The 26896-nt window shown below is 38.7% G+C and overlaps 1 protein-coding gene across 2 annotated transcripts in view; it reads left to right on the plus strand.

The window, feature by feature from the left end:
- BARD1 (BRCA1 associated RING domain 1) overlaps positions 1 to 26896 on the plus strand; it is an 86718-nt gene that overhangs the window by 36052 nt on the left and 23770 nt on the right. For both annotated transcript variants that reach the window (XM_032638538.1, XM_032638540.1), the window contains 4 exons: positions 680 to 1710; positions 10814 to 10894; positions 12799 to 12971; positions 23256 to 23364. In XM_032638538.1, coding sequence (XP_032494429.1) covers positions 680 to 1710; positions 10814 to 10894; positions 12799 to 12971; positions 23256 to 23364 — 1394 coding nt within the window. The remainder of the gene's footprint in view (positions 1 to 679; positions 1711 to 10813; positions 10895 to 12798; positions 12972 to 23255; positions 23365 to 26896) is intronic.

Consider the following 26896-nt stretch of genomic DNA (forward strand, 5'->3'; position numbering starts at 1 on the left):
TACCCAGTTACGTGGGGAGTTTCTTGCCTTTTGGGAGGTCTGAGGTCTTCTGCCAGCCTTCAGTAGGAGTTCTGTAGGAGTTGTTCCACGTGTGGATGTATTTCTGGTGTATCCGTGGGGAGGAAGGCGATCTCCGCGTCTTACTCTTCCGCCATCTTCCCCATTTCCGGGAATAAGTTCTTGATGGCTAGTCTCACCCTCTTATCTCCTGCGTCATATGAGATGAGCCCACCTAGAAACTCTAGCACTTATGATCAACCCTCGTTTCGCTCCAGTCTGCAGTAGAAAGCGTCTTAATTTTTTTTGACTACTGCTTATTAAATCTCATACCTGTCTATCAGTCTGTTTATTTATTTAGTATAGCTTTTCTCCATGGCTCTTATCACTACCATACAGCAGACTGTATGTTCTACTTATTTATTTGTATATTTTCTCTTTCCCGTGTTTTGTTCCCTGCTGTGTCTCCAGCCACTAGAACATTGTCTGAAATAAAGTAGGATTCTGTAAATATTTGTTGAACGAGGATATCTGCTTTCAGGGAGTTCAAAATCTAGGAGGGAAGGAAGAAGTACACAAATAAAAGGTGATACACCTTAGGAGAACTATCAACAAAGTTCTTTGGGAGCTCAAGATGGGAGAGATTGTCGTGTAACAGATTTCTTTTCCTTTTTCCTATCAGATGTGAAAGAAGAAACATCTAGGAAAAGTTTATTTAGTGATGCAGAATATAAGAAGAATTCAATAAAAATGTGGTTTAGTCCTCGAAGTAAGAAGGTCAGGTATGTTGTGAGTAAAGTTTCAGTGCAAACTCATCCTCCTGTGATAAACGATAAAAATGCTCAGCAGGCCTCCATGTACGAATTTGTCTCTACAAGCCCTCCAGTGGATGTTTCTGAGAGAGCTAAGAAGGCTTCCACAAAATCTGGAAAAAAAAAGAAAAAGAAAACTTTGGCTGAAATCAACCAAAAATGGAATTTACAGAAAAAGGCAGAAAAAGAAGACGGTAAACTTGACTCCGAAGAGGAATTTAAGGAAAAGCCAGTATCCTTCTGTAGCCAACCATCTGTTACTGCTAGTCCGCAGATAAATGCTAAAATAGACTTACTAGCAAGTGGCTCCATAACAAAATCTGAATGTTTTAGAAGCTTAACTGAAGTCTCTTTACCATTGGCTGAGCAAATTGAGTCTCCAGAAATTGAGAGCAGGAATGAAGTAGTGACTCCTGAGAAGACTGTCTGTGAAAACAAGTCTCCAGAAATTGAGAGCAGGAGTGAAGTAGTGACTCCTGAGAAGACTCTCTGTGAAAACAATCTTACATCTAAGAAATCCTTGCCATCAGGTCATAATGGGAAACGTGGGCGTCGCAACAGACTTTCCAGTTCTGTTTCTAAGAGATGTAGAAGCAGCAGTCCGAGCACCAGTGAAAATTCTATTAAGCAAACAGTGCTCTCAAAAAACATGCCATTGCCTGGATGTTCTTCACCACCTTCAAAGAAACTTGAAGTTGGTGACACAGTGAGGAGGAAAAGCAGTAATATATTAGATGAATCCATTAGCCCTTCACCAGGTACGCCCCCTTCTACACTGAATAGTCCAAGTTACAGACGAATGATGTGTAGTCCCTCAGGAATGAAGCTATCGCCCAGTAGTCTTATGGCTATGAAAAGAAATCATCGAGGAGAGACTTTGCTCCATATTGCTTCAATTAAGGTAGGATGCTTACTCGAAAATACAACTTCAGAATGAGACCCAGTATAAAACAGTTTCTTTGGAGTTTGTGGAAAATGATAAAAGATTACTAGGCTAATTAACCTAACCAGATGTGATACTTCCTGTGAACCAGAGAAGCAGAAATTCATAAGGACTGTATCCCTACCTCAGAGCAGTGGCCCCTAGTCCTGAGGAGCTTGATCTTGCAGGACAAAACCAATATTTCCGTATTTCAGCTTCAGCTTTGCCAAGTGCTTTCATTTTTGTCTATTCCATAATGTTTTTTGTCAGTTTTCACCATTTTGTTTACCCATTCTTCTCATGCTTTATGGACATAGACAGACAATTGCCAAGTTACTGCTGGCAACACATCTTTATTACCTAACTTCAGAGCTCAGGGGCAGTGTGAGAGGGGATGAGCTTCTGTATTGTTGACACTCCTAGTGGGTACTGCCGGGATCTGGGAGGTTGCGAGACGTGGTCTGTACATTTCTCCAATGACCTGAAAATTTGACTGTCAGAAATGGCTCCTGTGGTTCACCACAAAGGGGCTTCTCTGGAGCCCACAGTCATCCCATTCCTTTTCCTAGCCTATTTACTGAGTTACCTTTATTGCCTCTACACCTGGGATGCGGCGGTGTTCGTTTTTTGGAACCTGGCTAGTTTGCTGAGCATGTGGTGTATGTACTTGTAGTGGTTAGTCTTTGAAATTGATGCAAGTGCCGCACGTAGAGGGGAGCAGTTAGCATCGTAGCTTTATAGACTTTGGTCTGTGAATTCATGCAAGTGTTATGAAAATACAATATGGGAGAGATTAGTACTAAATTAGCGTAGCTTTTATGATCTTTCAGTAAATTTACTGGGAAACCCTTGGGTCCTTTGCATGGATGGGGAACTTTGGGAGGTCTGGAAAGAGCCCCTTGAGACCCTGAACATGAAGCTGGTGAGCAACATAAAATGTCTGGGAAGAACATGGAGTAGGCATTGAGTCCAGGGATTCCTGTATTTTTCTGTGGAGAAAGGGAAAAGCACAAAAGTGAGTTTCTTCCAACACTTTTTTTTTTCTTGCTTTATCTTCCAATAAATGATGAATGTAGGATCTCTACGCCTGATGCCAGTAAGGGGAGAACCTGCAACATGACTACTTTCTAGGCATTTCGTATCCTATGAACAACTTGAATTTTTGGAGTTGGCTCTGGTTACGCTTTAGTCTGATTTTTTTCAAAGCATGATTTTAAAAAGCAGACTATATTTTTTGTCCTCTTTGTTTTATTTATATCTATGTGTTTGTGTATTATATAATATATAAGGTATAATAATCCTAACATAATGTTATTAATGCTTCATAGATATAAGTAGCTAGCATAATAATAAATATTTTTTGTTCATTTTTCTGGCTAATACATACATGTAGACTGCTTTAGTTTCTACATTTTGCTTACTGGGAATTATTTTCAGACCAGCAGTTAAGCATCTGCTTTCATTGGTAGAGAATTTTTCACTCAGTCGTAAGAATCATTTATCTTTATTAGTGAGGATCTCTAGGACCTAGAGTCTAGGCCATGGTTTGGCACATCTTTCTTAAAGGGGCAATTAGAGTAAATATTTTCGGCTTTGTAGGAATATAGTCTTAACTATTCAACTCTGTTTTAGTGCAAAAGTAGTCATAGATAATAGGTAAACCAATAAAACTTTACACATGAAATTAGGTGTCGGGCCTGCAGGCCATAGTTTATCTGTGCTTGGCGTAGGCTGTGGAAAAAAGCGCAGTGGAATCTTAAGACAGGAAAGAATGCTGGCATGATGCCATCTTGGTGAATTTTCTCCATTGATATGTTCAAGATTGCTTCAATACAAGTTTTGTCAGATTGTCATTTTACTTAGCAGTTGTCTTGCCAGAATTAGAATTACTCATTTTGATTCTCTTGAATTTATCAAATACTATACTGTCATTCATTGGCAGATTCTGATATAGTACGTTTAAGAAAAGTTAATTGATTTCTATTGTTTTTTAAAATGCCTATTTAACAATAATGTCCTCTTTTACAAATTTATTATAAGTTGAATGCATGTCCCCGTCTCAGCTGGATTTTAATAATCAAACAAATACTTGAAGAAAAATCAAAGGATTTATCAGTATATTTATCCTTTTATAAATAGTATGCATTTCATTTTCTATCCTAATTTTTTTGTTTACAACCGAGAATGAATAATCTGTGCATACTTGAAAACCAAGTGCTGCAATCCTGCTGTCTTGTTTATGCTTTGTATCCACCTCCTTCAGAAAAGGATTTGAGGTGGCTCTAAAGTTAAAGCTACAGTTGGCCTTTGAACAGGGCAGGGGTCAGGAGGGCTGACCTCCACATAGTCGAAATCTTCGTATAACTTTTGACTCTTAAAAGTTAACTACTGGGCTTCCCTGGTGGCGCAGTGGTTGGGAGTCCGCCTGCCGATGCAGGGGACACGGGTTCGTGCCCCGGTCTGGGAGGATCCCGCGTGCCGCGGAGCGGCTGGGTCCGTGAGCCATGGCCGCTGAGCCTGCGCGTCCGGAGCCTGTGCTCCGCAGCGGGAGAGGCCGCAGCGGTGAGAGGCCCGCGTACCGGAAAAAAAAAAAAAAAAAAAAAAGTTAACTACTAATAGCCTACTGTTGACTGGAAGCATTTATTGATAAAACAAAGTCGATTAACACATATTTTGTATATTATATGTATTATATACTGTATTCTTACAGTAAAGGAAGCTAGAGAAAAATGTTATCAAGAAAATCATAAGGAGGAGAAAATACATTTATGGTACTGTACTGCATTTAGATAGCATAAGTTTACGTCATCTGTTTATAAGATGAATCGTCTGTCAGTACATGCATCAACGTTGTCTTATATGATACAAAACACTGTAGTTGGTATATGTATTACTAACACTAGACATCAAAAATGAAAAAATATTGTGAAGAAGAAATTCATATTTATTTACATGTATAATGATTCATGCATTGAAAAGAAGCAGCAACATGATTGCTTTATGGTAGACTAGTGTAATTGATAGAGTTGCATCACTGTAGCCTAGCTATATACTATAAATGAATCATAAAATTTTATGGCCTAAGTATTACAGTCATATTCATATTACAGTATTGGAAACATCATTACGTTTTTTTAAAAACCACTTACCTGTGATGATAGGCTAATGGGCAGTTTCTCCAATTACAAGAGAGAGGCATCTTGTATGGTAATGTAATTCTTTGAGAGCAAAGTTATAAAACAGTAAGAAGACGAACACATTATTAATTTTATATTAAATATCACCTTATGCCTATGTAAGGATAAACTATTATCCAGATATATTTTATGCATTCATGACATACCTAACTTTTCTTAATTTTTTGATAGTTCTGTGCTACCTGGATCGTCTGCAAGGTTTTTCAAATTGTCACAAATATTCCCAAAACTTTCCAATATATTTATTGAAAAAAATGTGTGTATGAGCAGACCCGCACAGTTCAAATCTGTGTTGTTCAAGGGTCAGCTGTACTATAACATGGAATGAGGAGCAGGGAAAAGGAAAGAGTTACTGCAGCTGAGTCATGAATACAGACCTGATGACTTTGCAGGTAGCCGGAACAAATGAGGTTTTTTGCTGTCAAAGATAGATTTTGTTGTCGTTATTGTAGTTGTTATTTTCCCCTGAAACATCTTATAGACATGCAGTGTCCACATTTTCCATGTTTCCCCCAGATCCTAAGTGTGCACTGTTGCACTGTGCATGCCTGGTGGATACACTGAGGGCAGAGAACCCCACAGTAGTTTTACTCTTCTGTTGGGCTAGTTAGCTTCCCTTGCTACGGTGATGGCTTTATAGAATGATCTTTGAACTTAGTCACGTCATTAATAAAATTCTTTAATAGCTTGCCCCAGACCTACCTACGTCTGGGCATCTTTGTTGGCCATAACTATCACCCTAGTGGAAGCTACCTGTATTTTCTTGTCCTAACCACTTGAAATAGTTTCCTATTGCTGTCATAACAAATTTCCACAAATTTAGTGAGTTAAAACAAGGCAAATTTATTTTCTTACAGTTTTGTAGGCCAGAAGCCTGGTATGAGCCTCACCATACTAAAATCAGTTCGTTGGCTATGCTACTTTCTGGAGACACTAGGAGAGAACCCGTTTCCTTGCTTGCTTGGGTTGTTGGCAGGAACTGTGTACTTCCTTCTGGTTGTAGGACTGAGATCCTGTTTTCTTGCTGGCTTATAGCTCTCAGGTTCTAGAGGCTGTCACATTCCTTGGTGTGTGGACCTCGTCCTCTGTATTCAGAGCTGACAGCAGCAGGTGGAGTCCTGGTATTCCATCCTTCTGCCCCAGCCGGGAAGAGTTCACTGCTTTTAAGGACTCATGTGATTAGATGGGAACCACTCGGACAGTGCAGGATAAATCTTCCCCACCTCCAGGTCTGTACACTTAATCACGTTGCAGAGTTCCTTTTGTTGTGTAAGGTAACATTGTCACACGTCCCTGGGGATTAGAACGTGGACATTGTTGGTGGCAGTGTGGGTGTTGTCAGTTTTCATCCACATCACTGAACTACCTTCTCTGCTTTTCCTTTGTACTTAGTGCACTCAGTTCTTTGTATAACAGCCAAAGTCATCTGACCAAAGCCATAACTTGTCTTTTCTGTGCTGCCCTACCAATAACTTCCCGGCTCACTTAAAATAAAATCCACAGTCCTCCTTATGGCCTGTACAGACCTCTGCTCAGACGCCACCTCTTCAGAGAGACTTTTCTGAATATACATAAAATAGCAGTCTCTGCCATATGCTTAGCTTGTTTTGTTTTTCTTCCTATTATTATTTCTTGACATCATTATTAGAGATCTTTTTGTTTCCTGTCTTTCTCTTCAGAATGAGAGCAAGAGTTGTTTGTTCAGTGTTCTGTCTTCAGTGTCTAGAACTCTGCCTGGTATGTAATAGATTGATATTTGTTGAATAATTGAGCGATTTTCCCACTTAGCCATGATCTGAACCCTCTTCTTCTGACACTGAACTTTAATGCTACCAATACTTGGCACATGTTCTTTTTTCTGCCTCTTATATCCTTTCCTCTGAATCTTTCTCTTTTCCCTCATGATCCTTTGTATCTAACGTTCAAAATCTAGCTTATAGCCTGCCTTCTGAATCAGTCTTTTACAGAATTCCCAGAGTTGGTTTTTCCTCTATGGTGACATTGTTTTGTTTGCATTTATATGTTTTTAGCTTTCTGTTTATTATGTGACTCCTCAATTTGACTTTGTGGTTATGTGGAGTTTATTGCCCGTTTAAAATGTAATTTCAAAATGTGAGTAATAACTTCATGCTTCAAAAATAAGAATAAAAGTATTTACAGTGGAAAGCCTCACTCCCATTTCTGTCCTCAGCCACCCTCTTGCTGACAAGCCCTTGCTTACTTTCTTGTGAATTTCTTTATACAAACATAAGTAAATGCTTTCCATATTAGTACACACTTTTCTGTACATTCTATTGTAGCATAGCGTTCCATGAATTTTTATTATTTTACTGGTTCCTTACTGATGGATGCCTGTGTTTCCATTGTTCTGCTTTTATAAACTGTGCTGCAGTGAGCAATCTTTGTTTCATATGTGAGCAGGTATATCCTTAGGATAAGTTCCTAGAAGTGGGACTTTTGGGTTAATGTAAAGCATCTGTTAACCTTATTTATCTTGAAACGCTCTGTACTTGGCAGTAGAAGTCTCTTATTAAATATCCAGATTGCCTAAATATTCAGGCTGCCTGAATGTAGACAGTTACTATATCATCAGCAGATAATGTTTATGTTCTCAGTTCTCAGATCCTTTTCTCCTCAGGATCATGGGCTCATAGGCCAGCCAACTAGTTTTTGGACATTCAGTGCCATTTGCATGCATACCTTAGACAGGATTATTCTTGAATTCTTTATTTATACATTTATTTTCTTACACTATGGAATTTCAAGCAGGATATTTATTAATACTGTGTCTGGGATGTTGTGAGTATCCTTATTCAACCAGAACAAAAGTTGAGATTCACTGTGCTCTCTTCATGCCCCCATGTTTGTACTTGAATATCTATGTCACCTATGGCTAAAGTGATTTTGAGAACATTATGTTATAAACAAGTGATTTTTATGAGGAAGCATTATGCCTACTAGAAACTAAGATAAACACTCATTGTTTATTCTTCTGATTTAATAAGAAAAATCTTAGTATTTGACATTTCATTATACAGAGAGAAAAATTTGATTTGTTATTCTGTTTTTTCACCTTTGCTTGAGAATTTGTTGATGCTGGAATAAACTGCCCCAAAGTTCTCTAGCACAGATTCTTCAAATGGTAACGATTACTCATAATTCACGCCATGGCAGTGAATGTATTAGAAATAGAAGAATGGCTTGAAGTTGACATGCCATGATGTATTTAAGGTGCAGACATGATAGGTAATATTTTGAAGGCAACTTACAAGGGATGGTATGCCTAACATAACAAAGGTGATGAGGATTTCTTAGGTAGAGAGAAAATCCCTTGTGAGGCATCTCCTTTAGGGTTTGACTTTGTAATCATTCATTATACCTTAAGGCAGTCATGTTATATTGTGTGTAAAATCATGTTATTACTTATCCTCCATACTGGCTTCCTCAGACAATAACAAAGGACTCAAAAGCAAACTGGCATCTGTGATATTTTCAAGATTTCAATTTCTAGAGCACCTCTTGGAGTCAGTCTCCATTTTTCCCTTTGTCACCCACCATCTTTGTAATACCAGTAACTTACTGTCACGATGGCTAGGTTGTCCGAGTCATCTGTGAAATTATTTTATTCAGTAAATAACTAAGACACCCAGAAAATGTTTAAAAAACTTTAGAGCTCCATTCCAGATGACTAGACTTTTTTTTTTTTTTTTAAACAACACCTAGTTGCTAAAAGGAGAAATTTTAGGTACCTGGTTAGTTCATTTATGGGGAAAAGCTTAACCATTTGGCTAAGTCATCATTATTGTACTTAATTGTAATGTCCTGTACTGTTTTTATAAAAATATTTATTCTTAATAGTATTTTAGAAGAGCTAACCTTTATAAGGAAAAAGTTTTATTTGTGTGTGTGTGTATTTGTTTTTGGAAAGTTAACTTATACTACTGCCATATGCATGTATGAAGAATATTTCCTATGAATGAAAGGTTAGCAATAAGAAAATTCAATGTGACACTCATGTTCCCTTGTTTTCAGCCTTTAAGGTTTTATTTGAAAACACCAAGTCTTTAAAATTTTTTATAAGCCTTGGTAAATACTTTTTTCTTAGATGGTTTTCCGCCCCCGTGGTTTTAAGAGAATCTCAATTATTCTTTTAAGTTGTGAGAAGCCTAAAAGTGAGTGCTTATTACTCAGAAAATATTCTGTTTGGGAAGAAATTAATTTAAAGAAATCAGAAGCGGAAGTTAATTTGTTTCCTGGAAACTTTATATTGGTTCAAGCTTACGCAGTTACTTGGACCCTATCTAATTATCATAATTTTATTTATGTGCATGACATTAAATTTACATAAAGTAGAAGGAGAAAATATGACGAACTTTTAAGTACTAGGGAGGAAAAAGCAGATCGGGTATAAAAAGCAAGCAATTTGCAAATCAGCTATACATTTCAGGGAAGTATAGGGGTAAAATGTTAACAGAAGACACTTTTGATAATATGAAGAGGTGACATGAAAGAAAAATACCACTGGCTAGCACCCTGAAAAGAGATTCTGCTTTTAGCTTCTACATTGTCACTAATTGTCTATGGGACTCTTCCATTCCACAGTTGTGTTTATATTATTTTACAGGCTTCTTTAGGTTAATATGTTTTTGTGCTGGCCATGTAGAATTAGACTGAGGACATTTTTGAGAAGGTTTACATATATATTTTTGTGGATAGTTTCATTTTGAAGGTCAGGAATGTGTGTGGTTCTGGCAGTTCATCTGCCCCAATATTCATGGGTTCGTTTAAAAAAAACCAAATTTGTATCTTGACAGATTTTCCTGAGCTCATTTGGAACTGACTTGAATATAGTGCAAAAGGTGCTAAGTGTATGTTAACTTGTGCTAGCGGTGTAGAATTTGTACCTCTAAGGAACTATGGGAAATATTTTTTTTATTGGAAGTGGGGCAATTGATTTGAAACATACAGAATACTTGTTTTTTTAGGCCCATTTAATATTTAAGGTCATTTTGCTAATTTAGGATCTTAAAAATATATGTTGTATGCAGGTTTGTTTTTTTTAGAAAACTGAGTAAGCTACCATCTTAAGATTTGCTGTATTTGAGAGGTAGTCCGAAACAATCCAATAAAAGCAAATGTTACTGTATTTAGGGGACTTAGTGACTTCTACATTTTCAAACCAACAGACAAAAACTCATTTCAGAAGAGTGCTGGGGCTGGGAGTGGTAGGAGAGAGGAGACGTCCTTCTCCCTAAAGAAGCTCTTCTCAACACACATTGGCATGTATAATTTTTGTCATATGTGACTTTTATTTATTCAGCCTTTTTCAGAGTAAGCTGTCAGTTATTTTGGAGAAAATAAGCTTTGCTTTTGCCTAAAAAATATCTTTGAGCAAATAAGGTGAACATAAACAATATTTCGAGGATAAGTGGATTAACTGCCAATAAGACAACAGTTTTTGGCTTTCTAACATTCGTTTCACTGAGCAGCCCTCTTGGCTTTAGTTTTGTTTTAAACAGAAATCAGAAACCATTTTCATGTGTGCTCAGAAAGGATGTTTTTCACAAACAAAATGGTGACTTTAAAAACTTCATTTTGATCAGGTGATCTTTGGCTAGTGTCCTTGGTATTTTGAAATGAATTTTGATGCAGGTTGTTAATAGCAGAGATTTTGTACTCTGTATTCAGTGATGGACCACATGGCTTTGATGAGTTGGTACCTCAGAACAGTCCATGCATACATAGCTTACCATTTATTGACTCATGAGCAATAGGCATAGAAAAGAAAAGATTTAAATTTTATCTTGAAGAAGGTAAAATCTTAATATTTTTTTTCTGTCCTTGATGATTTTTAATTTCTTTCTACCTTTTCATTTTTCTACTAGGGCGACATACCTTCTGTTGAATACCTCTTACAAAATGGAAGTGACCCGAATGTTAAAGACCATGCTGGATGGACACCATTGGTAGTTTCTAGTTGTTTGTTTTTTTATTATCATTCTGTTTATGTTTTATAGTTATTATAGTTTATAGTTATGTAGTCACCTATATATCATCCTCTACCACATATACAATCTCTTTTTAATCTGAAGAACTTATATTCTCAACAAATAAGAGTAAATGATTATGTTTTATCTAGCTTTTCTGTTGTGACGGGCGAAAAATTGGCTGCCTTTTGACTGACTACATTTAGATTTAAGAATCCAGTTACACCATATTGCTGAATTTAGCTCATTTATGGAGAGGTAACTGCTACAGCTGACACCCGGCTCCATTCTGCAGCATTGCATGTCATTGGAACCACATTTCTTGGAACAAAGAGAGGTCGGAGGAACTGGGTGTAGCAATGTATCACAAGGCAGTGATTCTTTTTTTTTTTTTTTTTTGCGGTATGCGGGCCTCTCACTGTCGTGGCCTCTCTCGTTGCAGAGCAGAGGCTCCGGATGCGCAGGCTCAGTGGCCATGGCTCACGGGCCCAGCCGCTCCTCGGCACGTGGGATCCTCCCTGACCGGGGCGCGAACCCGTGCCTGAACCCGTGCCTCCTGCATCAGTAGGCGAACTCCCAACCACTGCGCCACCAGGGAAGCCCAAGGCAGTGATTCTTATCGAGGATCTGTCTTAGTCTCACTTATACCCTATCTAGGGTATGACACACAGAGGCAGTAGAAATCTTTGCTCATGTTAAACATCTTTTAAAGTCTTTGCTTATTATTACTAAAAAAAAAAAGCGTGAAGAGTAGTCTGGAAAAAGAATAGTACAAATACATGGGAACCAGTGCTATATCGGCTAATTACATTAGGACAGTAACATGTGTCTTGAATGCAGCCATAGAAGTGTTAAGAGATGAGGTGGATGCCCTTATCCTGTCTCATTAGAATAGGTGCACATAGGGTTTTAAAGTTGTATATAATGACTTCTCCTTGCCAGTTTTTAAAGCTGGGAGTGTTTATTCTGGATCAGAGTCACTTTGTTGGTTGGACTCCGCAGGCTGGCAAACCTTTTCAAAGAATGGTTAATTTTTCTTTTAAGCCACTAAGGCAAACTGTAGTAGAAGTTGGTGAGTGATTTAGAGGACCTGATGCCTTATTTGGATCCCTTTCTCCTAGAAATAGACCTACAGACATTTAATGTGGTGTATCGCCGAATAAGATTTCAATGTATGTACTTAAAAAGTATGGCATGCCAGAGGTTTATTAGAATACTACAGCACAGTGGCATTGTTAGCAGATCGTTAAACATAAGGAAAGATGTGTATGTAAAGCATCTTTGAACATTCATTCAGTAAGCTCTTTTTGAGTGCCTACTCTGTGGTTTTTCTGTTATCATTGGCACCAGCCATACAGTATCTGTAGCTTCAGCAGTTGGAGAGGCTTTTCTTATAAATACTCATTCTAGGGTATTCACTTTGTTGGGCTTGTATGTATACATGCAGGTGCACCGCTTAGCTTATGGCTAAGCCCCTGATTTGGTGAGTTCTATTCAGCCTTGGAGGATTTCAGATTTTATGCATGATCTGGTTGTTAAATATTTTCTGTGTTTTTTTTTCTTGTTTTAGATTTCTTACTGTAGAACAATTTAGGAGCCATAATGGGCCCAAAGCTATATTTTCTTCCAAATAAGAGAGCTTGACCCAAGGCTCAAATGAAAAAAATCTTTTTCCATGAATAACATAAATCTTGATCGCCATTCATCTTACCATAAAGACTATTAATAGTGGCTTTTACTCTGTCAACAACTTATGGTTTAGTACGAGTATTTAGGTAAGAACCAATTTACTGATTGAGGTTCACATTTATTTTTCTGAAGTGTGGTTTTGTTATGATGCTGTTGATTGCTCTTCCTCATCACTCTTCTTTTTCTTTAATTAGCACGAAGCCTGCAATCACGGGCACCTGAAGGTGGTGGAATTGCTGCTCCAGCACAAGGCGTTGGTGAACACCACTGGGTATCAGAATGACTCACCTCTTCACGACGCAGCCAAGAATGGGCACGTGGATATAGTCAAGCTGTTACTCTCCTATGGAGCCTCCAGGAGCGCGGTGTAAGTAGTTCAACTTAAAAACTGTTTTTTTAGCTGACTTATTCTTGAATCAAGGTCTGTGATGAAACAGAGACTTTACTACCCAAGTTGATGGCTCTGCTTTCTTTCACAACTAAATTTAAATGTGGCCATTGTATTCTGGATTTAAAATCAGCGTTCATGCCCTTTTCCTTTATGATACTTACATATTTGAGGGAGATTTGCTCTTTTAATTCAGAAACAGTTGTCAAGTTAACTCTGGAAGCTTTGACCTTCTGGCAAAATTCACTTAGTTTTTATATTATATAAAGTGATTCATACTTATTAATAAGGCAAGAATTAGAAGCATATAACTACTTTGTATGCTTCCCAATACTTTAGAATTGTTTTAAATATTCTATTCCTTTTCTCCTTTTTTTTTTTGCATATTTAGTGTAACCACAGTTAAAATGTGTAAGAATTCAGATGTTAGGCAAGTGCAGTCAAATTATTTCTTAGATTTTTTTACATCATTCAAATGAGCTCTGGGTAAATTGTTTTGCAGTGTTAGGGCAGAGAGACACATTAGTGAATGCTGGCGGCTGCATTTTAAAATTGCTGTTGTCAAGAGTGTCACAAGCAAATGCTGTATGTGGATTTTATATCTTTAATCTCTAACTTGGTTCATGTCTCCCTATATATTATTTTACTCTTTTCAGTTAATGAGGTAGTTGAAATGAAAATGCAAGTATTGCCTCTCTGTGCCAGCATTACTTCTACAGGTTTGGAAGGAGCACACAAAAGTCAGGACTTAACGCTGGTTACAGAGGCAAATAAGGATTACAAAATGCAGAGCTTCTAGGTTGTAATTTTTTTTTATAGGTAATCATATAATGTAACTGAAAAACAAGTTAATAACACAGGAATATACCATACCTTGGTGCTGTTAGTTTTGATATGTGGTTTTTCTTTTTTCGGTACATGGGCCTCTCACTGTGTGACCTCTCCTGTTGCGGAGCACAGGCTCCGGACGCGCAGGCCCAGCGGCCATGGCTCACGGGCCCAGCTGCTTTGCGGCATGTGGGATCTTCCCGGACCGGGGCATGAACCCATGTCCCCTGCATTGGCAGGCGGACTCTCAACCACTGCGCCACCAGGGAAGCCCCTGTAGGTGTTTTTAATATCCTTTATTTCCCATCACATGTAATAAGATAGGGCAAGCTCAGGGAATACATATCTTATATTTTTCAGTTTTTCTGTTTTTTTACATACACAGTGTGTATTTATGTGTGTGTGTATACATATATATACATATCTAACAGATATGACCCTCCTGTGGGCATAGCAATCCATTTGATAGAGCAAGTGGTTGCTTGGGTCAGGTGAAACAGAATAGTTTCTATTCATGGGTTCTTAAATCAGCCGTGACTACTCTCATGAATGGAGGACTAGTCAGGGCATTAGGGATTCCAGCTTTTATTTGTGGCTCCCTTATTGACTTTATAGCCTCAGGCAGGTTAGTTTCTGTGCCTTGGTGTCCTTACCTATAAAGCATGGGTGATGCCGGCTGCTTTTCTATTTCTTCAGAGCATAGTGAGGATTAATGAGCCAAAACACAGGGCCTGTCTTATGGTGTGTGCACCATGATTCTTCACTACATCGTGAAGCTCATTAATACACAAGGTGAGGGCCTGAGACAGTGAGCGGGTCCGCTTTCACAGGTGCCTTCTCAGATAGCTGTGCTGTTCTCAGTAGGCTTACATAGTGAAGTGGCAGTTTTAGGTACATCGATAGCCCAGCACTGTCCAGTAGATCTTTCTGCACTCATGAAAATGCTCCATATCTGTGCTGGGCACTCAGTAGCTACTAGACATCTGTTACTATTCAACACTTGAAATGTGGCTATTGCTACTGAGGAAATAAATTTTAAAATGTATTTTAATTAATTTAAATAGTCACATATGCCAAGTGGCTACTGCATTCCAGAGAGCTGGTTGACATAATTAGGATAGTAGGGAAGGAAGGTTTATTTGGTGACAGAAGTTGGGAATGATGTTGGATAGAGGATAATAAGGCAACTATAGGGCAAATGCAAGAGTCGATTTAATCTAGGGTATAACAGGTGGGGGAGCTGTTTCTAAACATCCTTATTTTGTGGACTACTGGTCATTATACTTAAGTATTTTCTGTGTTTTCTGCTTTCTGTTTTATTTTGTGGTAGTTGTTGTTGACCTGATTGGCTTTGCCATTTACTAACTGGTTTCCTTTTCAGATTACTTTTCATAAAGCAGCCCAAGAACTTTAAAAATATGCAATTCTGGTCAAATGACTTACTTGCTTAAAACCCTTCACTGGCACCTCTTAATGTTTTTAAAATAAAAGTCAGACTTTAGAACATGGTTTGTAGGGACCCAGACAGTCTGGCTCTCCTCATCCTTCCAGCCCCGTCTCTCCACAGTTCCCCCTGTCCCCCTTCTCCTTCAGCCTTTTTTTTCGCACTAGCATTTCTAAAGTTTTATTTCCTTAAAAGGTACCAAGCTGTTTTGCTTCCTAACCTTTAAATATGCTTTCCCTTTGTCTGGAGTATTCGTTTTTGGTGGTCAGTTTCTCATTCTTTGGGTTTCATCTTAGGTATCATTTCTTTCTGGCTGGCTTTCCCGAATCCTTTGTCTGTATGTGACGCTTCCTCCCAGTCATAGACCAGAGGTGGTAGTGCACCTGCCTCTTACTATCTTCTCATTAGGTAGTATGCTCTAGGTACCAGGGATCGTGCCTGCTCTCCCAGGCCCTGCCGAGTGCCTAACGTAGTCTGTTTATTTGTAGAGTGAATTAGTAAGTGTTCGAATGCATAAAAAGATGGTAATATTTTTTCCTCTCCTGATAAAAGGGGCTGATGAGCTGAGAATAGGAATTGCTACCCTCTGCTCCCAACTTGACTATAATTGTGAAGAGAATGTCTAAAACCAAGTTTCCGTAAGCTGCACCTTGTCTAGGCCGGTGGAATGGGTTCCTGGTAGATGTCAGAGTAAATGATATGTGCTCCCTGAGCAGAATGGTAGTCTCTTGCCCATTAGGCACCCATGTTACCTTTTGTGGGATCACAAAATAATTTCCCAAAGTAATTCCTCCAGCCTTGGCATTTTTAAGGTCCATTTTTCTTTCTGCCAGTGTTCTATCTATTGTCTTTCTAGAGTTAAGTACTTGGCAGGTGAGAATAGGTGGAGTTTGTTCCTGTGCCTTCCTCCATCCCTTAAGGAGAGCATGGGGAGCGGGGCATGGGGACTATATAGGGTTCTTACTACTCTTTTTTTTTTGCCTGAAGTTCTTGTTCCTTTTTTTTTTTTTTTTTTTTTTTATGTGTTACGCGGACCTCTCACTGTTGTGGCCTCTCCCGTTGCGGAGGACAGGCTCCGGACGCGCAGGCTCAGCGGCCATGGCTCACGGGCCCAGCCGCTCCGCGGCATGTGGGATCTTCCCAGACCGGGGCACGAACCCGTGTCCCCTGCATCGGCAGGCGGACTCTCAACCACTGCGCCACCAGGGAAGCCCTCTTGTTCCTTTTAAGCCATTAATATCTCAGACTCCAGACTCTGAGTTGGCAAACACGCTTTTCTTTTTTTCTCTGTTACTCTTTTTTTTTTTTTTTTTTTTTTTTTTTTTTTGCAGTATGCGGGCCTCTCCCGTCGCAGAGCGCAGGCTCTGGACGCGCAGGCTCAGCGGCCATGGCCCGCGGGCCTAGCCGGTCCGCGGCATGTGGGATCCTCCCGGACCGGGGCACGAACCCGTGTCCCCTGCATCGGCAGGTGGACTCTCAACCACTGCACCACCAGGGGAGCCCTCTCTGTTACTCTTAATGTATCTCTTTTCTCAATAACCAGGACTAGACTCTTTCCATCCCTGGGAGAAGAGTAGAGACCTTCTCCCTACTCTTAGAGTAGAAGAAAGTAGTAGAAGAAAGGGCAAAAACTATTCTTTTATCTTTCCTTCTTTAGGGCTTGGTACTTTGACTAATTGAAGTTGTAGATAAGTAGGGTCCTCTTGCTTATTCTAAATTTCTAAATGACATTCTTTAGCTCTAGAACAGACATTTTGGCAACCTTTATTATCTCAAAGTTGAAGTCTTCTTTCTACTTAGATGCCTTCTTTTCCTGGGTTTCCAATGAAATGCTGTTAGATTTTCTCATTCTCTTCTCCATCACTCCCTTTACTTCTTAAACCTCCCCAGTTGTTTTACCTACTACTTGTATTCTAGTAGGAGTGAACAGACAGTTATATTAGTGGTTACAGAACAGTATGATACAGGCCTTCATAGCTCAATGCCCCAAGATTCTATGAAAATCCAGGGTAGGGGCTAGAAATATGACTAAAGGATGTCATGAAAGGCTTTCTAGAGGAAGTAGCACTTCAGCTGAATTTGAAGAAAAAGAATAGGAGGATGGGCTTTTCAGAAAGAGGATGATGGGTGCTAAGGTACTACGGCCAGACTGCTTGTTGGTTCACTTCTAGGAGCTGATACAAGACTGGAATGAAGGGAGGGAGGAGGATGAGATGAGAGGCCAGAGAAGGTGGGCAGAAGCAGTGAAAGGCCTTGTGTGCTGAAGAGTTCAAATTTTTTTTTTTTTTTGTGGTACGCGGGCCTCTCACTGCTGTGGCCTCTCCCGTTGCGGAGCACAGGCTCTGGACGCGAAGGCTCAGCGGCCATGGCTCATGGGCCCAGCCGCTCCACGGCATGTGGGATCTTCCCGGACCGGGGCACGAACCCGCGTCCCCTGCATCGGCAGGCGGACTCCCAACCACTGTGCCACCAGGGAAGCCCTAGAGTTCAAATTTTAAGTTGAAAACTTTCACCTCCACACTGGGCAGGAAGTTCAGTGAAGAGGTGTGTCCAGTAATCTAGGGGACAAGTGATGAGAGTCTGAATTAAAGTCGTGACAGTAGCAGTGGGGGGTGGAGGGGGAATTGGCTGTTTTTATCAACTTATTCCTTCACATGAAGTTTGGTTTACTATGTTAAGTTTCAAGAATATCCTATTATGATTTTGATTAAAATTGGGTAAGTGTATAGATAATAGTGGATTAATAAAGTTGATTTCTCACTCAGGACCATGGTATGTTTCTCTGTTTGTTTAAGTCTTCTGTTATACATCTTAGTCAAGTTTTTAATCTGTTTTATATATGTGTGTTTGTATACCCATGGAACTAACTATTTATTGAGATTTTCCTAGGTATTTGAGCCTTTTGTTGCCCTGGTGAAGTGGATATTCTGTTAATAAATAAAACTTGTTATTCCTGATATAGAGGAAAGCTGTTGATTTTGGTATGTTTCTCTTATACCTAGCCAACACCTAATTTGAAGGATTTAATGGTCATTTATTAACTTTTATTTCTTACTGCCTTTGTCACAGCTTCCAGAACAATAAAATAGTATTGATAGTTGGCATGCTTGTTTTATTCTCATTTTTAAAAAGTAGTGACTGTAGGTTTATAAGTCACTATTAAAATCAATATTAAAAATAAAGATCTTCTCATACAGATGGCCAACAGGCACATGAAAAGGTACCCATATCACTAATTATTAGAGAAATGCAGATCAAAACCACAGTGAGGTACCTGCCACCTCACACTGGTCAGAATGGCCACCATCAAAAAGTCTACAAGTAATAAATGCTGGAGAGGGTGTGGAGAAAAGGGAACCCTCCTACACTGTTGATGGGAATGTAAATTGGTGCAGCTGCTATGGAAAACAGTATGGAGACTCCTTAAAAAACTAAAAATAGAGCTGCCATGTGATCCAGGAATCCCACTCCTGGGTATACACCTGGAGAAAACCATAATTCGAAAGGCTGCATGCACCCTGATGTTCATTGCAGCACTGCTTACAATAGCCAAGACATGGAATCAACCTAAACGTCCATTGACAGGAATTGATAAAAAAGAGGTGGTATACGTATAAATACAATGGAATATTACTCAGCCATGAAAAAGAATGAAATAATGCCATTTGCAGCAACATGGATGGACCTAGAGATTATCATACTAAGTGAAGTAAGTCAGACAGAAAAAGACAAATACCATATAATATCACTTTTATATGGAAGCTCAAATATGATGCAAATGAACTTATTTACAAAACTGAAACAGACCCACAGACATAGAAAACAAACTTATCGTTACCAAAGGGGAAAGGGGATGGGGAAGGGATAAATTAGGAGTTTGGGATTAACAGATACAAACCACTATAAATAAAATAGATAAGCAACAAAGTCCTACTGTATAGCACAGGGAACTGTATTCAATATCCTATAATAAACCATGGTGGAAAAGAGTATGAAAAAAATACACATATATATGTGTATATATGTATGTATAACTGAATCACTTTGCTATATACCAGAAAATAGCACAACATTGTAAATCAACTATACTTCAATTAAAAAAAAAAAAAACTTCCTCCCAGTTATTTTACCATTTTTAAACAAGACTGTATTTTATTTTATTAAGTGATTTTGAGATGATCTTAGACTTTTTGCCTGTTGATGTCATTAACACATTTAAAAATATTACACCATGTTACATGCCTGGGATAAACGACTTAGTGTATTGTGTTATTCTTTAAACAAATACTTTACATTAGTTTGCTAGGGTTTTATTTAAGACTTTTGCATCTATAGGTGTAAGTTAGAATGGTTTGTTTTTTAGGTTTCATTTTTTGCCCTCAGATTTTGATATGAAAATCATACTTACAGCTTCTTAAACATAATCAGGATGCTTTCCACCTTCTCTGGTCTGGGGGATGTGAATGGAGTATCTTACAGAAATAATTCCCACCCTGCCTCCTGTTTTCCATCCCCTGTCCCTTGTCTCCAACCTGATATAACATTATTTATTTTGATAACTTTCATACTGTATAATATTTGGAGATCTCTCTCAATTTGGTTACTAGTTGTTATCACTCTGAAATACTAATATATTAATAATAGAGTGCAGGAACTAAAGAGAAATGGACTTTTTGTTATCCCATTAAATTTATTCTGAAATCGTCCCTGTGGACTATAATACAAAGTTTACGTATTTTATAGTTTTATCTGAGGCCATATGTGTACTTCTGACTTTGTCTTTTATTTTGATTTAATTTTAATATTCTAATACTTTACTGTTTTCTTAAAGTCACATTTTGCTTAGAGTAATTTCTTATGTGCTTTGAGCTTTTGCTGTGCAAACTTTGGCATTTTTTAAATGCCTCTTACATTTGAATACAGTGTTAATTCATTTAACTCTGAATTTACTTGTGTTTTGCATGAGAAATTTACTTCTTAAGGACTAAAATGAGAGTCCATTTCCTAAGAAGGAAAATTTGTTCTATATTAACTTCAGATGTGAGAATAAGGTTCATATCTTCTATACTTTTTTGTTGCTCAAGAATATTTATATTGATAACTGTTCAAAACCTCATTGGCTATCCATCTGCACTGCCTTCTGTGCATCCCAGTGTGAACTTAAAACCAAAGCTATTCCAGTCACATCAGAACTATTTTTTTTTTTTTTTAACAGAAATACAGAGTTTAGGATTTGTTACTTGGTCTGCTATTAACAGAGTTTTCCTTGCAAGGATGTAGAATTCTTAATTAGAAAATAGTATATAGACCATTGGACTTACTAATTATTCCACTGCCCTAGTTAATGTTTAAAAAATTAATCTGTAACAGATAATTTATGTTTTATAGCGTTTAAAAAAACATGTTGCTCTTTTGAATTTCTCTGCTTTTTCTTGCTTCGCCGCAATTCAAGTGACTTGAAAACTTAAAATCTATGTTTGCAATTTCATAGTTGTTCATAAAGGATTTCATCATGGACCCTCTTGGTAGTCTGTCATGCATGATAGGTTTAGCATTAGTAAAAAAGCCTTTTTGCATGTGTGTTTGGGATTGAATGATCTATATGTGCAAGTGCAAGTTTAAATTTGCCCATCTCTCCTTCTCCCCTTCTACTGGTGGTAAAACTCATCTTGGGCACAGTTGTAGGCGGGTGTCTATGCTATCATTCTTGAGGGGAAGAGGACATTGAAGTGCTATACTGTATTCTGAACTCTACCTTTGGGGTAAAGCCAAAATGTTAAACTCCTGAAAAAATGCTGAAGTGTTAAACTTCCTTTTTATTAGCCTTAGTGATTAAAAAGAATCCTAGTGAGGAAAGGACTTTTCAGAGTCATCTAGTTTATACTTTTTATCTTTACATTGTACATTCATACTTTTTATCTTTTATGTTGTACCATATAGGAAAACATAAATCTACTCCTATTTTAATGTTGCTAAGAAACCAGGTTTCTGTCCTTCCCTTTAGTGTATATCTAAATTGTCATTACAAAGCATACATGAAGTATGTCATAAAATTGGAGAAAATAAAGAGAAGAGGTCAACACTGGAGATGTAACTTATGTTCCTATATCTTCATTTTGTATCTGTCTCCCCCCAAATGCCAATCTGTTAATATTAATAGCAAGGAATTATTGAGCACTTACTATCTGCCACGCACTGTTTTAAGTGCTTTTGATACATTAATTCACTTGGTCCTTACATATATTAATCCGACGAAGTAGGTTGTATTCTCGTTTTACAGATGAGGAAACAGAGGCATAGGAGGTTAAATACCTCTAAAGTCATACAACTATTGAGTGGCAGAGCTGGAATCTAAATTCAGGCCATCTGATTGTGTAACTCTAGCTCTTAGCTACCCTGCCTCTATTGATGATATCCCTTCTGCTTACAACCATCTAGGGAGCTGTTCAGGGTTTCTTGTGCCCTAAGGAGACAGTCCACGTCTTCAGTACCATCCTTTTTGTTTCTGGTCACAGCTTACATTTCCAGAACACCCCATTCTTCTGTGCATTCTCTCTCTTCTCTTTCTGTCTTTCTCCTCCTTCTTCTCTTCTGTCTTTCTTGCTCTTCTCTTTGGTTTTAAATTTTTTGGTGTTTCTCATTTGCCACACTAGCTCACTTCAACGCCTTCGCAGAAGGCCTTCGCTACTCTCTGCTGGGAGACTCATTCTACTTCTGTACCTCCTTTTATTCTTTCTCCTTTCACATCTAAGCAGCTTCACCAGGCTTTTAAGTTCTTCCTATTTTCTTTCCTCTGCTTTTGCCCCACTGAGCTCTGTGCAGACCTTATATCTCATTGGTTCTTACGGGAGCACAGACTCTGGACGCGCAGGCTCAGCCGCCATGGCTCACGGGCACAGCCTCTCCGCAGCATGTGGGATCTTCCCGGACCGGGGCACGAACCCGTGTCCCCTGCATCGGCAGGTGGACTCTCAACCACTGCGCCACCAGGGAAGCCCCCACACTGCATTTTTTTACATGAACATTAATGACCATTATATAGATACCATGTAATCTTAAAAAAACAGAAAATTTTAAAAGAAATGTTCATTTTAGAAAAATTTTCTGCCATGGTATAATAAATTAAAATCATTTTGAAACCATATGTAAAGAAGTGGAATAATAGACATGGTGCTGTAGTTTTAACAATTTATTTATGATTGGAAGACTAGTCATGGGCAATATGGAATATTGTTGGAATGAATAGAAGGAAAATGTGACCTTGTCAAGTCATTGGAACCTTTCTCTCTGTTTTCTAATCTATGAAATAACCATTGTACGATGTTTCTGAGGTCTCTTCCAGTATAATATTCTGTGACTCGTGAATTAGTGCATGCTGGGAATTCTGCGTCAGCATGTTCTCTGCAGCACGTCAGTTTGCTCTGTGATGGCTGTGATTATTGTAGATTATAGTGTACATACATAGTAAAATTAATTTAAAAAGTGCCCTGTTTACTACTTTATTAAATTGTCATGTGGCATAGTTTTCCTTCTAGTGGATCTAAATTCCTGTCTTGTGAATTTATCTAATTTCTGTATTTGTTTATATAGACTATGGAGCCTATAATAGCTACAGTAAATGATTTTTACTTGCATTTGAAAGCATCTCACCCCATAGTGATTAATGATTATGAAGCTATATTTTAAAATATGAATATGAATACACAAGAATACAGAGTTGTGAAAAACTTCATGTGTAAGTAACAATAAATTCAGTTAGAAATACCCCCTATAATGGTCTGGTGTCAAATTGAAATTTTATATCTTTTTTCTATTCAGCAGCTTGTGGTACTTGATCCTTATGCCTTATGTGAATTCTTGAGTCATTTATTTTAGTAAAAATTGTATATTATTAAGGAAGTCGAAAAAGTTGTTCCACTAGTGTATTCATTTAGTTAAGAATCAAATCACACATTTTATTTACTTAAACCCATCTGCGCTTATTTTACCAGTAACATATTTGGTCTGCGGCCTGTGGATTATACAGACAGTGAAAATATGAAATCGCTGTTGCTGCTACCAGAGAAGAATGAATCATCATCAACTAGCCATTGTTCAGTAGTGAGTATGGTTTTAGCTTTGGGAAATTTATGTATTTTATTGAAATCAGTCATAAAACGAATATAATGACAAAATTTCCAGTTAGCGAACTGCTTTCATTCACCAATTATTGAGCACTTTCTGCGTAGTAGCTATTGTGAATTCAAGTTCAAAGACATAATCAGCATAAATCAAAAAATATTTATTAACCTGCCCCCTCTATATTTTTAGGCAGCACTCATACAGCAATAAATATGACTGATAGAACTCTTATTCTCAAGAAGCTTACGTTCTAGTGAGAGCTAGGAAAGAAAAAGACTGTAAATATGTAAACTAATAAAATAATTTCGGAAACTTATAAATGAGTGCTTTGAAGCAGATCTTATAGAGTGTAACAGAATGGAGAATGGGGGCTCCAAAAAAGACACTGTTTTAGCTGGGTCATCAAGGAGGGCCTTTAAAGAACCGATACTTGGTCTGAAACCTGAATGACGATGAGCGGGCATCCAGGTGAATATCTGGAGGACAAGTGTCCAAACAGAGGGAACAGCAAGTATGTAGGCCCTTCAGTGGATGACCCTGGTGTATTTGAAGATTAGAGAGAGGGTCATTATTGCTAGTGAATAGGGCATGTCTAAGAGTAATGGGAAACCATTGATAGGATTTAAAGCAAGGAATGGTATGATTTGATTTATGCTTTAGAAAGTTCACTCTAGCTGCTTTTTAAGCAAGAAACGTGGGGTGGCAGCAAGAGTGGAAGCAGGGAGATCACTTAGGACTGTTTCTTTGTGACAGGAGAAAGATACCGTCCTGGATTAAGGTAACAGCAGTGGAGATTATGAGAAGTAATGAGATTAGTATGTATTTTTGAGTTAATGCCACCAGAACTTTTGGATGGATTACATACAAAGTGTGGAGAAGGAGTAGAATTAATAGTGGAGAAGATGGTGGTGCCATTTACTGCCTTGTGGAAAGAATGCCTGTTCCTTAGGAACCTCTAGTTTAGTGGGGAATATGGATGTAAAAAAATTATTACACACTGCAGTGAATTTGTAATACTTGCCATAGAAAATGTACAGTAGAATCATGAAGGAAGAAGCTGACTTTAGGAGGGATTAGAAGAGAAGGTGACAAGGTGTTTAAGGAAGCCTTTAAAGGTACAACTTTTAGCAGGGTATCTAAAAGAGTGCTAGTGGCTGCACGTAACGAAAACGTTCACTCAAATGCTTAAAGACAGCATATTATCTTATATAAAGATAATCCCAATATAGGATAGCTCTTAATTTGGTTAGTTTAGCAATTACGTGGCTGCACCAAAGACCCAAATTATTTCTTTTGTTCTACTTCACCATCCTCCGCTTGGTGGCTTTGTCCTCACTAATCTCCTTCCTAGTGGCTGCAGGATAATTGCCACAATTCCAGATGTGACAGTGTCCAGCGTTAGGACCAAAACCTTTCCCAGAAGCCTTCCAGTGGACTTGCCCTTTATGTCTTACTGGTCAGGACTGGTCACACAATTGTTTTTGGCATACATCACGGTTGAAGATAGGGTCAGTCCTTGAAGAGTGGGTGTCTGAACAAAATTAGGATTCTCTTAGTGTGGAGGGAGTGAGGAATGGCTTTTGATTGCTTGCTGCAATCAGGTGTACGAAGCAGGGATGGCAGGCCAAATCTAAGGGACAGCTGGTCAGAGAAACAGAGACACGAAGGACCTTAGAAATTTGAGAAACTAGAGTTCAGTGTTAGAGGAGCATGAGGTGTGTTAAAGAGCAGTTGGAGGTAAAGAGATTGTGCAAGACCTTGAGTTCCCTGTGGAGGAGTTTAGACTTTATTCCCCAGTTAGTGGGGCGCCTTTAGCGTGTCTCTAAGTGGAATGGGACTCTGCAGGGGGTAGTTGGGGGCAGGCCGGGACTGAAGACTGGGTAGGAGGCTATTGAAGTGGGATCCAGGTGTGAAATGGTGAGGACTGGAACTACAAGTGGTGGGGGAAGGAGGAGGTGTGTGGAGAGGAGATGAGGGCTTTTAGAGAGACAGGGATGGTGGACGCACTGTATCTTAGCAACTGCCCAGATGGGGGAAAATGAGAGAAAAGGATGAGCTGAGATCTAGAACTGTTCAGAGAAGACTTCTTGTCTAGTGAGGGTAGTGGCATAGTGATTGACCCCATTGTTTAAGATAAGGAGGTCACCGAAAGTGTTTATAATTTGAGGTGGTCATAGGTGCTCTCACAGGCTGGTTACCCTTATACTTTGAAAACTCTTAATGTCCTGCTCTAGACTTAAGCCTTTTAAGTGTGCCCCATCTATAGAATTGGAAGACCTAGAAATTAGCAGTTTAATTTCCTCATTTTATAAATGAGAAAATTGAGATGTAGTGTGATTTGCCCAGGGTTAACCAGCCATAGGAAAAAAAGAACTTTTTTAATGGATCAATTAGAACTTAAATTTCTTAAATCTTAGGTCAGTATTCATTCAGTCCCATCATACCTAACTATAAATTGGCACTTTATTCATTTGGACTTGAACTCTGCTGGCAGAACATAAATAAGTTGTCATTTGCCAATGTTTCTTTTATGTAAAATCTGGGAAAGGATTATTTTAGATATGTCAAAAATAAAGATATATTTATGGTATTATCGGAATCTGAGAGTGGCAATCTTCCTTTTAATTCAACTATCCAATTACGATCCTGTTTTTATTAAATGTAAGAAACCTATACTTTCTTCATGTCACATGGACATAGCCTGTGAATATCGTTATTTACTATCTTAATGGTAGATCGTTGGCTAAGGAAACGACAATGAATGGTAAAATGTCCTTAAGTTGAAAGGGTTGTTTCTTTCTTTTTTTTTTTTTTTTTGCGGTACGCGGCCTCTCACTGCTGTGGCCTCTCCCGTTGCGGAGCACAGGCTCCGGACGCGCAGGCTCAGCGGCCATGGCTCACGGGCCCAGCCACTCCGCGGCATGTGGGATCCTCCCGGACCGGCTGTGTCCCCTGCATCAGCAGGCAGACTCTCAACCACTGCGCCACCCGGGAAGCCCCTGAAAGGGTTGTTTCTTTACGTGTACTCATTAAAATCAAGCTCTGGGATCTGCTTCCCCAGCCACTATCAGACTCCCTTTCACTCATCTTTTTCAGCCACATAGGCTGCCTTGCTGTTTCTTGAATCCCCCCCAAACACGGTCCCATTTCAGGTCCTTAGCATGAGCTGTTTTCTCCACCAGGAACAAATGTAGGGAGCCAGATGTACACATGGCATATGCTTCCTCACTCCCTTAGACTCCTTGTATAGTTTTTCAGGTCCTATTATTGGTAAACTCATTAGTTTGGATAAATTCAGAATAGCTAATTTTTCTAAGAGAAAGTTTCATATCTAATTATTCCTTAAATAAAAGTGTATTTAATGCCAGTGTACATAATATCTAATCTCTCTAAAAGCAGAGTATTGAAACTTTTGGATGTTTTCTGAACATCTTTTGAAACTCCTGGTTCTGAGACCTCTGCTTACTCTCAAATCAGATGCCTTCCCTACTCCCACCTCCCACCCCATATC

Source organism: Phocoena sinus, chromosome 7, assembly GCF_008692025.1.
Source record: "Phocoena sinus isolate mPhoSin1 chromosome 7, mPhoSin1.pri, whole genome shotgun sequence".
NCBI classification, from domain to species: domain Eukaryota; kingdom Metazoa; phylum Chordata; class Mammalia; order Artiodactyla; family Phocoenidae; genus Phocoena; species Phocoena sinus.